Genomic DNA, 19,706 nt, shown 5'->3' with positions numbered 1-19,706 from the left:
TGGGCAGAGATCGGCTTCTGTCTTCCCAGGTTTGCATGTCCCTTGCTCAAACTGCCCTGCTGCGCCTAATCCCCAGGAGACAGGGATTGCTACAAGCACTCCAGCACTCACACTCCAGCTGTGCTTGCAGGTGTTGCTAACACAGCTTTCCTTAACCCAGACCTGTATCGATCCATCTGTATGGGATGTGTGTGCAGCTGCTTGACACAGGGATGCAGGCTGGGGCTCCCGAGGCACTGCTCTCAATGACAGCATGCCACACGCCTGCTCATATTCTTGAGGTCTGATTAATGATTTATTTTTAAAAAAAAAATGTAGATAATGGGAAAAATTGTGTGTGTGGCTGTACCTGCACTGCTGGTTTCCGGCAAAAAGTCTTTTCCCAGGAGCCTGTTGCGCAGGAGTCGCTGGTGTCCCTGCACAAGGACCTGGCAGCTCTGCAGGAGGCACTGGGGCTGCTACAGTTCGTGGTGCTGGCGCTGGAGAAACGTCACCTTCAGTAATCTGTCTCCTCAAGGACCCAGCACAGAACTGAGTCAAGGGCTGCTTTTTCTCCAGACCCTCGCAGGGTGGCCGGTTAGCCGTGTTTCAGGTTAGAGGCTAGATGTCACCTGCAGAAGAGAAGAGCTTACCTCTTGCAGAGAGATGGCCCCGAGCCAGCAAATTGGCTCTGTCAGCCTGTGCAGCAGCTGTGGCAGAACTAGGTACAACTCACCGTGATTTTTCTGAGAGGGAAGGGGCTCAAAATTGACTTATGGGGGGCAGGGGGAACTTCAGGCCCTGGATGCCTCATTCCTCGGTGTTCACTCCGGCTTCTCTGCTCCAGCAAATTCATTCCACTCTGCGCCGACAGTAATTGAAGCCTTGCGAGTGTGTTAAGCCACCTGACTGTGGCTGGAGGTAGGGCTTTTTCAGCTCAAAATCTTTGCCTCCGAGACCAAAGGGCTGCAGTCCTTAACACAGAGCAGTTGTAACTAATTGAAGATTTGTGCTTGCTGGGTTTCTGGAAGAAGAGTAAAGAGGCAGGATGATCTGTTTCCTAAGTTAGCAGCAAGGGGCTGACTTCTTCAGGAATTTGCTTTTCATAGTTAGTGCAGGTTAATCAAAGAAAAATAGAAGCTGATGTTGCTGGTTACAGTGGAGATATCTGTAAAAATGGAGTATAGTAAACTGCTTGCTGGAATGCAGGAAAGCAGCAGCCTGGCATCTGCGTAGCACTACTTTGTGATCAGTAACTTATTTGGAATATTTCTCAGCATATTCTATATAACTTCTACAAGCTCTTGCAGGCAGATCGGTTGCCCTGCTCTAATGATTTGTAACTTCTCAATCTTTGCTAATCTTTAAACACGAATACCAAACTTAATGTACAAATAGACTGTAGGTCTGCTGAGGCTTTGAGCAGTGTCTGCATTCCCCTAACACCTCTCAGTCCTGCCCTGGAAGGACCCTGCAGCACATGGTGTTACAGAGGTATCGAACAAAAGACAACCAAGACTCCTGGGCACTCACTGCCTGAGACAGGCTGGGAAAGTCCATCACCCAGTGAGACACTCCTGGCCTGGAAATGAAATTAAGGGCAGCAAATACATACTCGTACTGTTTCAGAAGCAGCCCTGGGAAGCTGAGATCTAGCTGGACCACCTTCCCTGGCCACCAGTTATTTCAAAGAAATAACAGGCTAAACACGATTTTAGTGTCTGCATCAGAAAAGCAGCATGTTTTAGGGTGGTTTGTAGGACAGATGCTCACCTACATGTGTGTCTGCATTACGATGGCTGCTGTGGGGTTGCTTCTGACTGTAAAGTGTGCTGCCACTATGCTTGGCAGAATTGGAGAGGCCACATGCTCAATAAGAGATTTGACTGATTTTTATTCAGGGGGGGATTGGATTGGAACAGGATTTTTAATCCTGAGTCTCTTGCAAAGTACGTGTATTGCATGACAAATCTGCAAAAAGAAATAAGAGAGAAAGACTTGGTGTTTGATGGGAATGTATTTTGGTCACTTTTAACAGATTTGGACATGAATCTCCTGTTCTCCATGAATCGCCTGCACCTGCAGTTGGGTATGATCCCTGCTGCCTTCTGGCACTTGCACAGCCCCCTTGGCAGCCTGGCAGGGAGGACTGTGGTGTAGATGTTACCAGCATGGTAGGGCTCCCCACCGCCGCACTCATATTCATGTTTTCCCCCTTCTCTTTCTCTTCAGTGACATTTCCCCTGGATCTCACAAAAACTCGACTGCAGGTCCAAGGTGAAGCTGCTGTTCATCGCAATGGAGCTGCCACCAGCCAGGCAGTCCCTTACCGCGGCATGCTGCGCACTGCAGCTGGCATTGTGCAAGAAGAGGGCTTACAAAAGCTCTGGCAAGGAGCCACACCAGCCGTCTACCGCCACATAGGTGATTATCTGCTTATGATGGGACAAGTTTGGGTCTGGCCTTCTGTGGCCAACAGCCTTTTGGAGTGAACTTGCCATATCTTCTTGTACTTTAAATACATCTGTAAGGACTTCTTCAGTCTACCCTGCAATCCCGCTTCGAAATATATGGGATTCTGGCTCAGTATCATCTCTTCCCTCTCTTGCCCATTCCTTCACAGCCTTATTCTGGCTTCTGGGAAAACAAAATATAATTTCCCTGTTGTCTTTGCAGGGAAGTCTTCAGTGCAAGCAGGCACTCAGTCCTCAGAACAATAAATATATTTTATCTGAGGGAAGTGGGGATGGGCTGGGAAAAAAAGATAAGGTTGCAAGCGCTAGGATGAGGAAATGCATTAGCAGTTTGTCCACAAGTAACAGCTTTCTGTGTTTTATTTGGAAATAGGGTGACAGCAACAAACCTCAAAAGCACTTGTGGGAGGTTTTGTGCTTGGCATCAGCTGGAGGGAAGCAATGCAGTCACATCTCCTTAGTGTGCCAGCACAAGCCATGCTGCCTCCTGGCAGATGTGCGGCTCATCTTGCTTTCCCTACTTTGATCATGGATATGAGAGCAGTGACCAGCTGACCCAGGCGAGCTCTGGAGAGTTTTACAACCAATCTCTTGGTCTCTCTATCACAGTGTGACCTCCAGAAATGGCAGATGCAAGAACCGTCTCCTGCTTTTGTTTTCCACAGTGTACTCTGGCATTCGGATGGTTGCGTATGAACATCTCCGTGACTCCGTGCTTGGCAGGGCTGAGGATGAAAGCTTTCCTTTCTGGTAACGTTGAGTATTTATGCTTTTGCCTGTTTGGAGATTGTCCTTACTATAGGAATCCTGCAGCCCTAAAAGCTGCCTTTTCTTCATGGCTCGCCTATCCTAAAGAGGTTAAATATAAAGTAGAGGTTCAAGCACTGATACAGACTCTCTGGTTTTAGTTCCAGGGCAGTGTCTCTTCATTCAGCTGGGAGCAGGACTAAAAAATATTGAAATAAGTTTATCAGAGGCTTAACTAGGACCATGATTACTAAGGATACTCTGCTAAAGAGATGGAGAAACATGATAAACCACATAGACAGTAGCAGCTGTCCCGAGCTGTGACTCAGGGTCTGTGCTGTAGTGGCAGCTCTTTGATTTCCGTGTGGGTCAGGGGATGCTGGGCAGTGTAGGTGAGTTGTGGCTCACTGTACAGCTGCATGTGACAGCTGCTGGAGAAGCCATGAGCGACTGCACAAACCTGACACCAGTGTGAGTAACCGTGACAAATCCTACAGCTGCTGGGGTAATGCAAACCAGAGGTCCAGGTGAGCCAAGCTGGACTTGCAGCTTGCGCCCTGCTCAGCTCCCAGGTCACCCGAGAGCTTGTTTAGCTTCACACGGGGTGAAGATACATTCCCAAAGGTATGAAGGATATCTCAAATATCGCCTGGAGCTGTGCAGAAAAGAAGCGAGGGGATCTGAAATCTGAAATCTCCGATTTTCAGCTGCTGAAGGGATGGAACCTGGTAGGTGTCGTGCAGCAGCAGTATGGTGATGCTCTGCTGTTTTGCTGCTTGTTGTACTGCCTGGGTAAGAAATGACTATGCCACTGGATTACAAGCAAGGGCAATAGGAAGGTTTGCCAGTGCTGGTGGTGTATCTTAGCCCAAGAGATGGGAAGTTCCTGGCTACTGAAGAGGCAGATCATGAAGGAAAAAAACACTCTTTTATCCATGTGTGCATGACAGATGTCAGCCTAAGTTAAATCTGTACATCCTTCCTAAGGAGACAAATGATCCCTATAAAAAGCAAAACCAAAGTAATTGTTTTGCAAGTTTAATTCAGCAACAGTTAAATCTCACTCAGTCCTTTTTCTGACAATGCAAGTGACATACAGTCACAGAATTACCCCTTCACCTGTGGGGAATGGGCAGATTTTTATAGAAGTTTTGCAAAAAAATTTTAATTTCTAATTGTCAAATCCTTATTGTTAAAATGCCAGTCATGTACTTTTATCATCACACACATTATCACATACAATCAAGTATCTTACTCAAAAGCCAGATCTTGGGTTGAATATGTAACCATTTTTAGGCTAGGTTTTATAAAATCTAATATAAAATACTTGTCATGCCTGGTGCTATGGGAAGGGGGACCTGTGGATAATACTGAAATTTCTAGTTCTACTAAAATAAGTAGAAGCAGAAAATTAACACAACTTAACTAGTAGCAACGGGAGAGAAAGAAAAGTTTTATATATCAGCAAGCAGTTTAGAACTTCAGATTGGCATTCAGTTATTACAATATATGAAGCACCATCTCTTACTTGTATACCTTGCCATCCTGCCTTCAAGCCTTAAGCAAAGAGTATAATGTAACCCGAAGAGGAAGCAGAGCATCTTGGTGACCTATAATATGATTTTTCCCACTCTGATAAGTTTTAACCCATTCTTAAAATTGACAGAAGTATTACTGACCCTCTTAACTACCTGCAGTTGCCACAATTATTACCTTAACACTGGCCATTTAGTATAAGTAATAACTATTTACGCTTGTTTCAGCTAGGTTGTGCTGCTGAACCCTTCAGCTCGAGCACTGGGATTTGTGAAGACTTCCAGTGTTTTCTGTAGCATGTCTTTTTTCCCTGTTTGGCAGGAAAGCTGTAGTTGGAGGCATGTCTGCAGGTGCCATCGGACAGTTTTTCGCCAGCCCAACTGATCTGGTGAAGGTGCAGATGCAGATGGAGGGGAAAAGGAAGTTGGAAGGAAAGCCGTTACGGTTGGTTCCTCTTGAAGCTGGCATTTTTTCCCTGTTAATGATTACTCTTTGGTCCAGGATGTGGTTGTCTCTGTTTTCTGCCACTTCCTGTCCCCAGCTGCTCTGTGCCCTTTTTGGGGGAAAAGCAGTACCTGGGAGGCATGCAATGGCTCTGGGCACTGCAGAGGGTGGAAAATTCGAGACTTCCTCCTTATTCCATTTATACTCGCTGCCTTCCTTATTCTGTTGTATTGGTCCCAGAAACCAAAAACTCTCACCCATCCTACATGCGCAGCATGTCCACGCTAGCGCTTTGCCAGAGGAAGGGAAGGATGCTTTCTGAAGGGAAGCTGGAAGAAAGGGTGGGGGAAACGGCTTGTGCAGGACACGGGTGCAGGGAAGGACTGGGTCACCTGCAGACAGCAGGCCTTGAGAACCTTTCTGGAGATACCTGGACACGCTGCTCTTTGCATCCAAAACTGCTGGCATTGTTCTGTGTCTCATACATTTAGTATTGCAACCCAGCTGTGGGATCAAAGGGTTGTCTGCTAGTGACCAGATTGCTGCTTAGCAGGACAGCTGGTATGTTTGGTAAAATATCACAGCATGGAAGTCAAAGATGGATCCGAAAATGGATCCAACAGTGAATCCAGAGGGCCAGATCCTCGCAGGTGTAGATTGCCATTCCTATGTGAGGACCTGGTGCAGCAAAGTGCTGAAATATGCAAAGATTTCTCCATAGCTGGGCTGTCTACCTACTAGTTGCATATTGATTTCAGGTTTCGAGGAGTGCACCATGCATTTATGAAGATCCTGTCTGAAGGAGGAATACGGGGGCTTTGGGCTGGATGGGTGCCCAATGTCCAGAGAGCTGCTCTGGTGAACATGGGAGGTACCTGTAAGAACTTGATCTCCAGCACTTAAGGCCGCATCTAAGCTTTAAGAAGAGTTCACCTGCTCCCCTGGTATTAAGTCTCTTGATTATCTACACCGAGTACCTGTTTGGAGTGCGCTGCAGGTGACTTCTGCCTTGTGCACCGGTGTTTTGGGTCCTGTGGATATCAAGTTGCTTAAAAATAAGTTTGTGCCGGAGCCTAAGAAATGGTGAGCTGGAAGCTGAGGGGGTCCCATGGCCAGCAGAGTAGGGACCTCACCAGCTGCAACCCAGCCCCCCCGCCCTGCCCCTGCACCCCAGCAGGGTATAGCCAGTGAAGGCAGCCAGGTTTCACTAAGATCCAGATCCTCAGGGACGTGTGTGGTGACGAGGCAGGTCTGAGGCCAAGCCATGAAGCTGAGCCAGTGCCAGGGCCGGTGAGGGTCACCAGGGTCAGACAGAGCTCAGAATCACCAGCAGGTCCATGGTGGTAAGACAGGTCCAAGGTTGAGGTAGGGAGACAGTCCATGGGTCAGTGTCCCATGCTACAACAAGGTGTGATGGAGCTGCAGAGCAGCTGCTGAAGTGCTCAGCTGATCCAGGAAGCCCTCACTCTTTCCACATATAGACAGAGCTTTCCTCTGTCTCTCCAAAACTGCTAGGGTGTGTTGATAGTCTTTGCTCTCCTTCTTGAGGTTCTGTTTGTAAAGTAAGGAGGGAGATGTCTTTGGGAGTGAAAGACACTGCCCACAGGTTCCCACCATAAATACTCTGTGCTTGGTACATACTATAGCATTGTCTCGGCAATTTTCACTTTTGGACATTGTGTTTTCTTTGGCACGATGGCTACCAATATCTAGGTCACTCAACACAGTGTTACATTAACAGCATGACTAACAAATGTCTTGGAAGGTAGAAAATGAGAGGTGGTGTAAGCTTACACCTTCTAAGCAGCAGTAATGGAATCGCTGGATGGCTGGTGTTTGCAGCAGAAGCTGATAGAGGAGGGGGCTACAGCATGCCTGTTAGCTAAGGTACATCTCTCTATCATACACAATGATAACGTGCAGTCTTATTTTGAAGAATCTTCCGTTTGGGCTCCATTTTATCATTTGTAGGGTAAATCAGAGAAGATGGTAGTAGAAAGGAGCATGTACTCACATGTCCAAAGATGGGACTTAGGTGCCCCAACCATCATCAGAAGCTGGGGGCAGAGTGCTAGCTGTGCCAATGGGAGGAGCTGCCCTGGGAACTTAGGTCTTGCCGCACCTCCATCCTATGTAGTGAACACCACACACCCCATTTAATTCTGACAGTACTGTTTTTTTCTAATTATCCTCTTTACAGATCTGACAACTTATGACACAGTGAAACACTTCTTGCTTCTGAACACGTCACTTTCAGACAACAGTGTGACTCACAGTGTTGCCAGGTGTCGTATTCCCTGATAACTCCTTTTCCACTGTGAGGCCTTTCCAGCCTCGCTGCCTTGATCTGCCTCTCTGTGCTAGCAGAAGCCCCTTTTCTTTGGGCATGATACTGCTGATGAAATGCACCTTTATCTTTTCTTTCTTTTTTATTTTTTTTTTCCTGAGAGAACATCATTTTACAAAAGACACAAGGGAAAGGATGCAACCACTGCTACAAAACTGCCCTTCCTGGAAGTGCCTTGCTGATGCATTTAAGCACCTTTGCTCTCATCTGTGAGAGCACAGGCATTTCCACTTTTCTAGAATTGCTACTATTTTATCTAATCTAGTTTTAATTTTAGCAAACAGTAAGGATGAGTGATACCACCCCTGCAGAACCACCTCTTTTACTCCTTTAAATCATGCAGAAATCTGCTTTGTATAAAGCAATATCATAAATTGCCTGTTGTGGGTCCTTTATCCCTGCCTCAGAACATCTGAGCAAGAGCATCCTAGCAAGCCTTCTCCCAAATCAAGTTTATGTTATGAGGTATCACTCATGATTTTATAGTAACTGTTTTAATGTGCCTTTGTTATTAGAACTGGAATCATGGTGCTTAGATGGCCACAATAAATTTTGGTTTCTTCTTTAAGTATCTGTTGCTGTTGACAGTTGCTGTTCTGGCCTGGTGGCCGCTGTTCTGGGAACTCCTGCTGATGTGGTCAAAACACGGATAATGAACCAGCCGAGGGACAAGCAGGGAAGGTACGGGCACTCCAGAGATCAACTTTTCAGTAGCAAACTGAAACCCTGAGTCTCACTGATTTCAGTTGGAGTGAAGTGCTGAGTTTCTAATTTGCTTTTCATCTTTTTGAAGATAATTTTACTGATTTAGTAAATGTCTGGGGGGCATTGCTGTGACAGCCACCTAAGCATACTCAGTTACTGGGGTTCTCATTAGACTCCAGTGAGCTTACAAAAGAGCTCTTGTTTGTATAAATTGATCAGATGCCAATTGTTTTTTGGGGAAGATGGGATTTTTAAAAATTGCATATTAGTAATCCTAACTCTTATACTCCTTGCACATCGCTAGAGGTCTGCTGTACAAGTCTTCCATGGACTGCTTGATTCAGACTGTAAAGGGTGAAGGGTTTATGTCTCTATACAAAGGCTTTATACCAACCTGGATGCGAATGGTAAGTGCCTTTTAACTCTCTTTACACGACAGTTGAACAATGTGGCATTAAACTGTAAGGAGTTCTTTCTATGTCAACAGTTTTTCAACACTATTTGGGTGTATCAATTTAATTGCCACTAGCATAGTTGAATGCAGTGCATGACAGTTGTCTGCATGCAGTATCACTTCCCCCACGTTGCCTCTTGCATATCTCTAATATGGAAAATGTTATCCTGCTTAATTGCTAGTGATTTTCCTTGCTTTTTTTTTTTTTACAATTTCAAGATCCCTCCTTTCTCTCTTCCCCAAACCCCTTGTTGTTCCCTTCTTACTCCCAGCCCTGGATTCCCTTGGCATCCCTTGTACTTTAATTCCTCCTTCTCTCCTGATCCCAGAATTGCTTTATTACTCTTCCAACCTAGGTCTTCTGTTAAAGCTACATGTGCACAGTTAAGCTTAGCAGCAGCTGGAGCCTGGGAACTGAAACTCGGCTGTTAATTTGGGCAAGGGACAATTCCCAATAGCTAATTTAGATGTATGACTGCGTCTAGACTCTGCAAGCTGGCTTCAAGGTCTTAACACTGTTTAAATTACCAGATTGAGTGCTATGATCGAAAGCAAAAGCCTCCCTTCTCTAATTTAACTGAGCACAACAGTGGTCAGCAGCCTCTAGTAAGAGCAGTTACAGAAAGGTTCTGCTCAGTCCCCTGAGCCAAAGCATATTCAGTATCGATGGGGTCTTTGTGAGTTTACGGCTCACAATTTCCACAGAGCATATGGCAATTTAGATTTCCTGAAGGCTTGGGAACGTTTAATGGGTTTTTCAGAGGAGCAGAAAAAGGTATTTCATAGGCACAAGGCAGCCTTTTGCCAAACATTTAACCATTTTTCTAACCCCCCCAAGAAAAATTTTTTAAAAAAAGGCATCTCAACTACATGGGTGCATGTCAGAGCACTCTCCAAACTATCAAGCTGCAACAAGGTCTTTTACCATCTCATACCAGCACATTCTTCATGCCAGTCTCTACTGCCTTCTCCTAGTTTCTCCTCACCTAGAGCATGCTTCTTTCCGTCTTTCTTTCCGTCTGTCTTTCCTTCCGTCTTTCTTTCTTTCCGTCTGTCTTTCCTTCCGTCTTTCTTTCTTTCCGTCTGTCTTTCCTTCCGTCTTTCTTTCTTTCCGTCTGTCTTTCCTTCCGTCTTTCTTTCTTTCCGTCTGTCTTTCCTTCCGTCTTTCTTTCTTTCTGTCTGTCTTTCCTTCCATCTTTCTTTCCGTCTGTCTTTCCTTCCGTCTTTCTTTCCATCTGTCTTTCTTTCTTTCTGTCTTTCTTTCTTTCCTTCCGTCTGTCTGTCTTTCCTTCCGTCTGTCTGTCTTTCTTTCTGTCTGTCTGTCTGTCTTTCCGTCTGTCTGTCTGTCTTTCTGTCTGTCTTCCTGGCTGTCTTGCTGTCTTTCTTTCTGGCTGTCCGTCTTTCTTTCTCTCTCTCTCTCTTGTGTTCTTTCTCTCGCGCTCTCTCTCTCTCTCTCCCCCTCTCTCCCTCTCTCTTCCTCTCTCTGCTTCTTCCTCGGCTGCTCTCTCTTCATTGGCTCTCACCCACTTAACAGAACCAGCCACAGCTGCACCTTATCTACATCGGCCAACCCACCGCCCCTGAAGCCAGCCCACAGCTTTTAAAAAACATTTCATACCTTATGTTTTTAACAATCATTACAACCTTTTTACAAATAATTTTTTCATACAGTCCTCTATAACTCCTCTACAATTTCCCCTTTTTTTTCTTTTTTCTTTTCCTTTTTAACATTGCATTTTTACCAACCATCACAAACTTTTTACAAATAAAATTTTCATACAGTCCTCTATAACTCCTCTAAGGTGCAGGATATAAATTTTATGCAAGGAGAACAAGTAAACTCTGAAAAAAAAATTAAAAATAATTTAGCCTGAAGTATCCCCCAACTCTGAAACATTTCAGGTCAAACATTTGTGGGCTGGCAAGCTGAAAAAAAAAAAGTTCTAGGTGTCTTGTAAAGGATTGGGTAGCCCTAATCATATGCAACACTATGATTTTTGTATGAAAGATATGAGATCGAGCATAAGAATGTGATTTTTAAGAGGAGATAGTTTAATCTAATGGGTTTATTGGGTCACTTCTGTTTTAAGCCTCTGACTTCAGTGTTTGCTTTCACAGGCTCCTTGGTCACTGGTATTCTGGCTTACATATGAACAAATCAGAAGGATTTGTGGCATTAGTTCTTTTTAAAGTCGTGAAGCTACTTCAGTATTCGCAAAACAAAGAAGAATGGAAAGCTGAGTTCTCATTCCACAAGGCATCCTGACCCCACAGAAAATAATGCATTTAGGAGACTGGCAGAAGGATCACATGTATAGGTTGCTGCCCCAAATCCAGTCCTTACTGGTTAGGAGTAGCCATGACTTAAGGATACTATTTGCTTGTCAGACTGCTGTATGAAATTTAAGTAATCCACGGGATAAAATTGTCACAATAATACTTGCTGCAGTGAGCATCAGCTTTCTAAAACTGTCAGAAGAGGTTAAAAAAAAATCTAACAAGCAAGTGGAATATAATACTGTTGGCTTGTTTGATAACAGAGATGGTTCCTATTGTCAAGGACAAAAGGAGGCTGAACAACACAGCACTAAACATCTTCTGTGGCTAAGTAGTCCAGAAAATTATTTACGAATTTTTGTTATTATTACATTTGCACACAGTTCTTCATGGTACTACCTCTTGTTAGCGTGATGCCTCAGCAAACCAAGCCTGTAGTGCTAGGTGCTGAAAAAGATTAAAGCAGTTTACCTGATTTCAAATTTACTGTGCACAAAAAGTGCAAGAGTTTGTGTTCCTCTTCATTTCTAGAGATCACCTGACCTCTTCACTCAACTATTTGAGTAACATCCATGAGTGAAATGCAGTCCTGTACCCAGGAAATCAAAAGCCTAGTTTGCTCTGCCCCTCTTGAAGGACATGCTGCTCATAGGACCAAGTTGAACTGCCTGTTCCACGAGAGTCCCCGTGCTGACGTGGCAGACTGGGCCACTGAAGTACCACTTTTCCATAGAAATACATGCTGTGCCCAGTTCAAACCTAGATAGAAATGTAACGTTCTTTTCAAAACCACCAAATGTTTGCCTAAGGGTGATTCATTATTTTTTTTTAACCTAAAGCTTTCCAGATCTCATAGGGAAGGGGACTACTGCTGTTTGTCACTAGGCTTATCTTCGGCAATCAGGAGGCAAAAATGCAGTATAAAAGCAATCATAACATAGATAGAAAAAAGCTGGCTTTGATTTAGCAGTATCTAGTAAAGACATGACTGTACATGACAGCTCTCCAAGTAAATGCTCAGGATTTCTTCTAGTCTTTGCAACTAGTATCTTCAATGTGGCAATTTCTGATTAAATGCAGTTCGAGTGTTGTCTTGGCTTGCAGTCATACTTTTTGGTTGTAGTGTAGATGTGTTGTGGCTGCATGCATCTGGGTGTGCGATTCCCTTTTGGAAAAAATTCATCTCACCATTATTAGGGGGTCAGAAGTTTTTGTTCAGAAATACTGTTATCCATCTAGTTGTCAGCCTAAGAAACCAAACTGAGTTCCTTCCCTCTGGCACACCATCGCCAGTGATTATAAACCAACAGTCAAAGCTGCTTTTTCAGTTACCTGCTAAGTGGTCCTGCCTGCAATCCTGTTACTCAGATAAACCTGATGATGGATTATGCATAAGTACCTTATCTAGTGAGTTTAAAAAATTTTAAATGCCTTGTAGTGAAAACCTGTTTTAACTCTTAATAAAACTCTTTTTATGAGCATGAAACACTAGAGTGTTGTGTTGATTGCTAGTATTTTGTATTTTTTAAAAAATAATGTGAATAGCAAAACTTGCCACATTAACTCCTTAATGTTTTGTAGTGCCAAATTTTTCAAGCAAGACTGAAGCACTTGGCCTTATTTATTAAGTTACCGGCTTCGGTTTCCAAAGCCAAGAATTAGCCCTAGGACGGCACTGAGGTTGCTGGGCTAGACCCTCCTGTGGCCTAAGAAAGGCTCGGTGAAGTTCCAGGCCTTCCTCGTCCTCACCCCTCCACTTCTGACCATTGTCCCAAAAGGCTGGGAGGCAGCCCCATCCAAATCTCAAAGGTCTGTCTGGGAAAAGTGGGGCAAACCCAGAGAGAAATCGCACCCTTGCAGTGACGTGCGGAATTAGACTCTATAACTCGAAAGTTATAAAGTAGGTGTGATTATTGCGCGCAGATGCACGGGGGATCGCTCCTCCACAAGCGTGCATGCCCGAAGTGACGAACCATCTCACATTTATACAATGAAACAAATGAATATTCAATTAACGCCTATACATACTCGTTACCTAAACCCCGCTTCGTATGTTAATTAGCTTATCAGTCCGTTTCCTGGAATGTGGTGGTCGTCTTGCAGGTTTGTAGGTGATTCATGTTCTTGTGACCATCCAATCTTCTCCAGCAAGGAGACTTAGCACTCCCTCCTTCTAGATAGCATTTGAATGTCTCTCATCTTTTCTCATTCTCTTTTAAATAGCCCCTTTGTTAGAGGAAGAAGGGCAGGCGTCTCCCCGTCTCCCCTTTGTTAGAGGAAGAGGGGCAGGCGTCTCCTCAAAAACTGTAGTTGTCTCCTCAGAGCTGTGTGCCTATGTGACCAGACACCGCACCCATGACCAGTCACCATACCCACATTCCTTGAGCAGACATATACAATCACAGTCGATGTCCATTGTCCCCATTTCACGCTATTTCTCCATATCAATCCCCCCTTTTCTATCAAACTAAGTAAATTCTTTTACTTAAGCAGTCCTCCCAAATGATTTAAAGCATCATACATAAGTGTTACCCTTTTAAACATTCTCCAAACCCACAAATATAACATAATGGTTAGTATTAAGGAAATTCCTAAACTGATCAATAAGATCACAATGGGGTGTACCATGGTGTTAAGAATTCCTGTTGCAGAAGGTGACCAGCCAAAGAGAGTATTCCACCAATTATGGTTTCCATCCTGTTCTACCTTTTTTTAAAACTTTCTTGATCCCCTCTACATCATGATGGATCATAAGAAGAGTTTTGTGTCCCTTTTCTTTGGTTTCTTCCAGTATACGTTGTAAAATCTGCATGTTTTAATAGTTCTTTTATACTGCTTATATTTAGTCCTATGGGGGTAGGAATTATCATCTGTGATAGGGTAAAATTAGATGTAAAATTACAGATACAGTAATTTGAATATTGTGCAGTCTCCTTTACCTCCCCATCTACAGTTATTGTGTTACACTTAGTTCTCAAACACGCACATTCCTTCCCTGCATATATAATTACTGTTTTCAAGTTTGCATTTGGTTGGGCCTCGAAATGACATATTTTCTGATCTGTATCTAAACAAGTATCCTGAGCCATTATAGTATTGCTTTCACAGAGGAAGCCCTGCTGTTCTCGCATAATACAAGATTCTAAATCTACTGTTTGCCACTTGTCACCTATCTTTCTGGCCCATGTTCTATGTTCAAAAGGATATTTTCCTAGGCATATTATAAAGATGGGCTCGGTTAAGGGAAAATTGTGCCAACATTCCCGTGAATTAAAGCACACGGTTGTATTTAGAAGGGTAAATTCCTTATCTACCTTTCTGACATTAATCAGGGTGTCTCCTGAAATCTTGGTGTTATCTTTTTCATTATATGTTTGACACCCTACTTTTATCCTATTTCCTAATTTTCCCCATAATCGGTCGACTTTGTGTACATCCTCCCGATCCCATTGATTCCTTTGGTACACCTCATTTTCAGAAAAAAACCACCATAGCTAGTTTCCTCTTTGAGTCCACCTTTCCCATTATTCCAGTGTGTTTTTTCTGGGCATGATTCCAAGGCCAGTTATCAGGCTCTTGGTTGTAGGCAAGAGAGAGGGTACAAAAAAACACAAATGGTTTAAACCCACTATTGATCATTTTAGGAATCTAAACGTTCCTCATATATACATATAAAATCTGTTTTGATCAAAAATATCTTTGTTTGAGTTGGGGCTTACTGATAACAAATTGGGCAAGACTGGCCACTGGCTCAGACCCAGACTCTTTTGTTCTTGTTTCAAAGAACGTCTTCAGAATTTCTTAGTGATTAAGTATTCTTTATTGTCGGCGCCGGGCGTACGGGGGATCCTTCCACCAATCGTACACACCCAGAGGGGCAGATTATCTTATATTTATATAATGAAACAATGAATATTCCATTAACGCCTATACATATTCATTACCTGAACCCGCCTACCCTCACTTCGTATGCTAATTAGCTTATCAGTCTTTCACGCATGCGCAGATTCTTCCAAAAACTGTGGGCCGGGGTCTTTAGAATGTGGGCAGTGGTCTATGGGAGGAAGGCTGTAGGTCTTCCTCATGGTGTTCTTTTCACCTTTTGCTCATTTGCAGTGTTCTTATCGGTCTGAGGTAATTTATGCCCTTGCTGGCCATCTGCTTTTCTTGCTTAATTATTTCTTTTACCCTTATCTGTCCTCTCCTGCTGAAGTGTTCCGCTAAAGTTTTAACACAGAAGGTCAGCAGATAGGCGGATGTCTAACAAAGGATAACAGAACAGACACCACAGGTAGATGAGTAACATGTGGCGGTACATGATATCTACAATTGTTACAGTGGCTCACAAACATAATGCTTATTCTTTAATTCTATTCTAAAGTTCGTTCACACTACATCACTTTGAAGCATATGCTTTAGTTATTCTAGAAGCAGTAGGTTTCCCTCCAGGTCTTGGCCCTTCTCTTTGCTTTCACTGCTGTGTTTCAAAAGTGATGAGTTGGCAGACTTGTAGAAATCTTTCCCAGGGTTTTTTTACAATACCCCTTGTAGTTTTACTCAAAGACATCCAGCTGTCCCGTTATCTCCTTGGTAGGGCAACTTGCTTTGCAGGTAAGGAGGACAGCTCCCATGGCAGAGATTTGCAACTTTCTTGTCCGAACAGTCTATATGATCTTTCAGACATTTTAACCCCTTTGTCGCTATACAATCACAAGCCTGTTTATGCATTACAATGAATATTGGTTTATGAATACAAACTTGACCATATTATTTACAGCTTATTCACATCATTCCCCCCTTTTCTTGATACAAGCAAATTCTTTTGCTATTTTATTTTTCAAAAGTACAATAGAATAAGCATTTGAACAGAACACACACAAGTATTATTAAAACAGTCAACAAAACTATGGCAACTAACACCTGTTTTAACCATTGTACATTAGGTAACCAGGAAGTTAGAGTTGCCCAAACATTTCCAAAATCCCAAGACACATCTTCCTCACTTACTTCATGTAATACCTTGGTTTGTTTCCATATTTCCTCTGAGTCAGTGGAAACTCTTCTACTTTGGTCCACGTATACGCAACAACTAGTATTTATAACTGTACATACTCCCCCTCGATCAGCTAACAGCAAATCCAAAGTTATTCTATTTTGTAACACCACTTGTGAGAGGCTAGATATTGTTCTGTTTTCTAATTTCTCTATTCACTCTTAAACCATCGAGCAAAACTATGGAATGCAGTAGGCCTCTCTATTATAGGATTTGTGTTTAAGTATCCTTGTGAGAACGAATCACGTACTGTCATATTAGGCACTACTGCTCCCGAGGTGCAGGTTCCCTTCCAATTTTTAGGTAAAACCTTTTGAGCTGTATCATTGCACAGCCAGTACCATCCTTTCCCTTCGGGCACTGGCCAAGCAGTAGAGCTAACAGACAGTGAAGTACCGATGTCTAAAGCGTTATTACAAAAGGACTGAGTTCCTACATACATTACGGGATTACAATCCACAATTCCCATTCTTTTAGGCGGATTACATCTCTGAACACACATATAGTATGACTCTTGCACCTTAGGACTATTTATCTTTAATTTTAAAATCTCATCATTTTCAATACTCCAAGAGGTATTTTCCTACAGTCTTTCCTAAGATTTATTCCTAGGTAATGGAAATCCAATCAATGATATACCCTTTCCTCCATATTCAGGCATATGTGTACATATCCAACAATCAGTTTTATCCAGAGCCTGAGATATGCCTTGTACCAGGGATAAATGTACATTCTTATTCCACAGAGTTAAGTACAAATTTGGCAAACATCCGACTATAATTATGACCTGAAGAATCGTAGTCCTGTGGGTCCTGCCCGAGTGACAGCCCATGATTTCTCAGGAGTTTTCTTTATTCTTGAATAGTGGATACAAGCGGCTCGTTCTTTTCTGTTCATCTTCGTCACTTCCTGAAGAGAAGTACTGGATTCACGAGTGAAGAAGTCTGTTTTCACGTTACATGAAACTTTGCTGGACTGTTATTCTGCTATTCAATTTCTAGTTCATGTTTGTACTTTGCATCAAACACACAGTTTTCAAAATAACTCCAAAGAGTTGGGTAATTCATATAATAATAACCTACAAAACCAAAACCTAAAAATAACACTTTTTCTTAACACATTCCCCTTTTTTTTTTTTTTTTTTTTTTTTTTTTTTTTACATGCGTCACTATCATGGCTAGACTATAGGGATTTCGCATGCGCGGTCTTTCCAGATTTTTCCAACACATTCCGTGGGGCTTTAAAATCGCGCATGCGCATGCTCAAAGGTATACACGGACCATTCGTGTGACAAACAATGGCTACTGCGCGCCCAGATGAAGTCCCAAACCCATTTCCCGAGCTTACCACTCCGGTAAGTCTGTTAATGGTAACATTTATGGCACTATGGCCAAATGACAGGTCCCTGTTTTCAATGTAAGGTTTTCTCACCACCAGACCACCACGTCACCTTCCAGGGAAGAAGGGTCTAGAGTGGACATTTCCCCCTCCGAACATTCTGTAAGGTGAGCGTTCTCAAAACGTTTAACCTATATGGTTCATTAGAAAGAAGATCAAAAACTTTTTCTTCCTGTTGCTGTTTAGGCAGAGGGTGCGTTTTTCTGTTGTCTCACGTCAAGAACTTATGGCGGAGGTGGAAAAGTATAAAAGACGTTACCATACCCTCGTCTTTGCATTCCGGGCGCTTGTTTTTGTTGCTATTCTATTTTTTTTCTTACTCAGCCTACATTGTTATCTGAATTGTTAAGAGTCAATTGTTTCCAAATTCTTGTTGGCTATTAAAATGTTATTTTGTGTGTACATTTTGTCATACTACTCGCATTTGTTTAACGCCATCGGGTGAAACCATAATAGCAAATTGAACGTGTTGAATTAATCTTATAAAACATTTAACAGCACATGGCAAAAACAATAAGGTGGCTAATCCACATAACAAATAACAAATAAAATAGGATTCGTTTTACCCAGGGGCTCCCGAGAAGCCAGGAAAACAAGTCAATATTCGTCTTTCCAAGTTCGGACGGGAACACGGGCTAACTTCCCTATCTCTGATGTGATTTGTTTAACTACCTCACCATTGTCATCAATTTTCAAACAACAATTGGAAACATTTACTTTACCACAAACACCTCCTTCTTTGGCTAGCAGGTAATCGAGAACCATCCTGTGTTGATAAATTGCATTTCACATAGCTGTTTGATTAGTAATAATTTTAGACGAATGATACGATTCAGATTGTAGATAGGTTCTCGAGCACCGTTAATGAGTTCATTAGGATTCCAAGTTGCAGGTCCATAATACTGTATGATACGTTGGGGTGTCCATTCATTTAATAAATATCGGTACCCCCAAATTCTTGGCAGTCTGGAAAAATCAACTTGCTACTGTTGCCCTGGCTAATTTTCAAACACATTTCACGTTGCTGAGTCACCTGTTTTATTACAGTATACAAGTTCTGCCCTATCAATTTCTGGTTTAGACTTTTATATAAATTATCAGCTCCCCAATACATCTTATTATGTTCTATTACGGCTGTGGTCCATATTAAATTGGATGGTACCACTATACGACCATCCCTCAAATAAGTCCACTTATTTATTTTATCATTCATATCCTGAATTACCTTTAAGTTTTCTTTAGAATAATTTGGCTCCTGATCTGTACTTACAGTTTGGATTTTTACCCTCTGGTATTAAGGATAATTCATGGTCGGCCAGGCGGTTTCCAATTTCTAAATCAGTGCCTCAATGGGCCATCTTATGTTCTTCCTTCCTGGACGACCCTCTTATAACAGAGGGGGCCATTCCTCACATCGAGGTCTGGCATGGCACATGTCCCCACCGCTCCACGCCTACTGGGTTGCAGCCAGCAGCAGAGCTCAAGATTCTTCTTGGTGGCAAACACCGAGGCCAACCCAGTCTTGCCCTTGATTGTGGTAGGAGGCACCTGACCAACCTTATTCCTTGTACTTCGTTGTCAATGCAGTTTCATCTGCACATCCCATAACAAGTCACAGTCATGGTAAAACACAGATTTACATTAGTAGAACTACTACAGAGTGTATTTTATTTTCGTTTTTTTATGCAATATCCCCCACAGCCTTGCTGACCAAGGGATATTGTTTTACCTGAATTAGGCAGGCCTCCCGTTTATCATTTTTACTGTAACAGGGAAAGCATTTTTCCCTTTACCTGGGATTTACTTCCAGATATACCGGTTAAAGATTTCTTTTACTTCAGAGAGGTCTTCTCTTCCACTTAAAGGTTTCAGGATATTTTCCTGGTGGCCAGCAGCTCCCACAACTGTAACAAATTCTTTTCACTGAAGTTTAACACCAAATAAGTTAGTTTTGTATTCACCAACTTTCCTACATTACAATTACCTAGTAACAAACAACTCGAACCTTTATCCAGTCCTATTCACAACCAACTTTCCAACATCTAAATTTCCCATCAGAGATTCACCTTTACTCTCCTCAGACCCGCTGCCTGCCCTAGAGGGGCCGGTACCGGTCCTGTTGTGCTGCCAATGCTGCAGCAATTGGGCTGACATTGTCAGGTCCTTCTGCTCAATTGTCAGCAACAGCAACCCCCTCCTCCTCACCATCAGAAGGATTGGAGCAGGAGATGCTCTTCCTGCTCTGCAGGTTACACAAGCCTGCCTCTGCAGCAGCACTTCTGTTTTAACTCT

The 19,706-nt window shown here is 43.0% G+C and overlaps 1 protein-coding gene across 4 annotated transcripts; it reads left to right on the top strand.

Moving 5' to 3' along the window:
• Nucleotides 1–291: 291 nt before the first annotated feature.
• SLC25A27 (solute carrier family 25 member 27) lies at nt 292–12,449 on the top strand. Of its 4 annotated transcripts, none has more exons than XM_040599154.1 (9): nt 292–592; nt 2,212–2,403; nt 3,119–3,203; nt 5,058–5,180; nt 5,939–6,051; nt 7,381–7,465; nt 8,116–8,208; nt 8,537–8,639; nt 10,805–12,449. In XM_040599154.1, the coding sequence occupies exons 1-9, from the start codon at nt 322–324 to the stop codon at nt 10,874–10,876; spliced, it is 1,137 nt and encodes a 378-aa protein (XP_040455088.1). In that variant the 5' UTR covers nt 292–321; the 3' UTR covers nt 10,877–12,449. The 4 variants fall into 4 exon arrangements, with proteins under 4 accessions (XP_040455088.1, XP_040455087.1, XP_040455090.1 ...); XM_040599153.1 differs by having other exon boundaries at nt 5,939–6,057; XM_040599156.1 differs by lacking the exon at nt 292–592 and adding an exon at nt 605–704.
• Nucleotides 12,450–19,706: the final 7,257 nt, after the last annotated feature.

Source organism: Falco naumanni, chromosome 6 (assembly GCF_017639655.2).
Source record: "Falco naumanni isolate bFalNau1 chromosome 6, bFalNau1.pat, whole genome shotgun sequence".
Taxonomy (NCBI): Eukaryota; Metazoa; Chordata; class Aves; order Falconiformes; family Falconidae; genus Falco; species Falco naumanni.
Note: the sequence above shows the minus strand (reverse complement) of the source record. Positions and strands in the feature narration are given on the sequence as shown.

Coding starts and splice junctions, on each gene's coding strand:
- SLC25A27 (XM_040599153.1), top strand. CDS start 322: ATGGGAAAAATTGTGTGTGTGGCTGTACCTGCACTGCTGGTTTCCGGC. Junction 593..2,211: donor GCCGGTTAGCCGTGTTTCAG/GTTAGAGGCTAG, acceptor CTTTCTCTTCAG/TGACATTTCCCCTGGATCTC. Junction 7,466..8,115: donor GTGACTCACAGTGTTGCCAG/GTGTCGTATTCC, acceptor TGCTGTTGACAG/TTGCTGTTCTGGCCTGGTGG.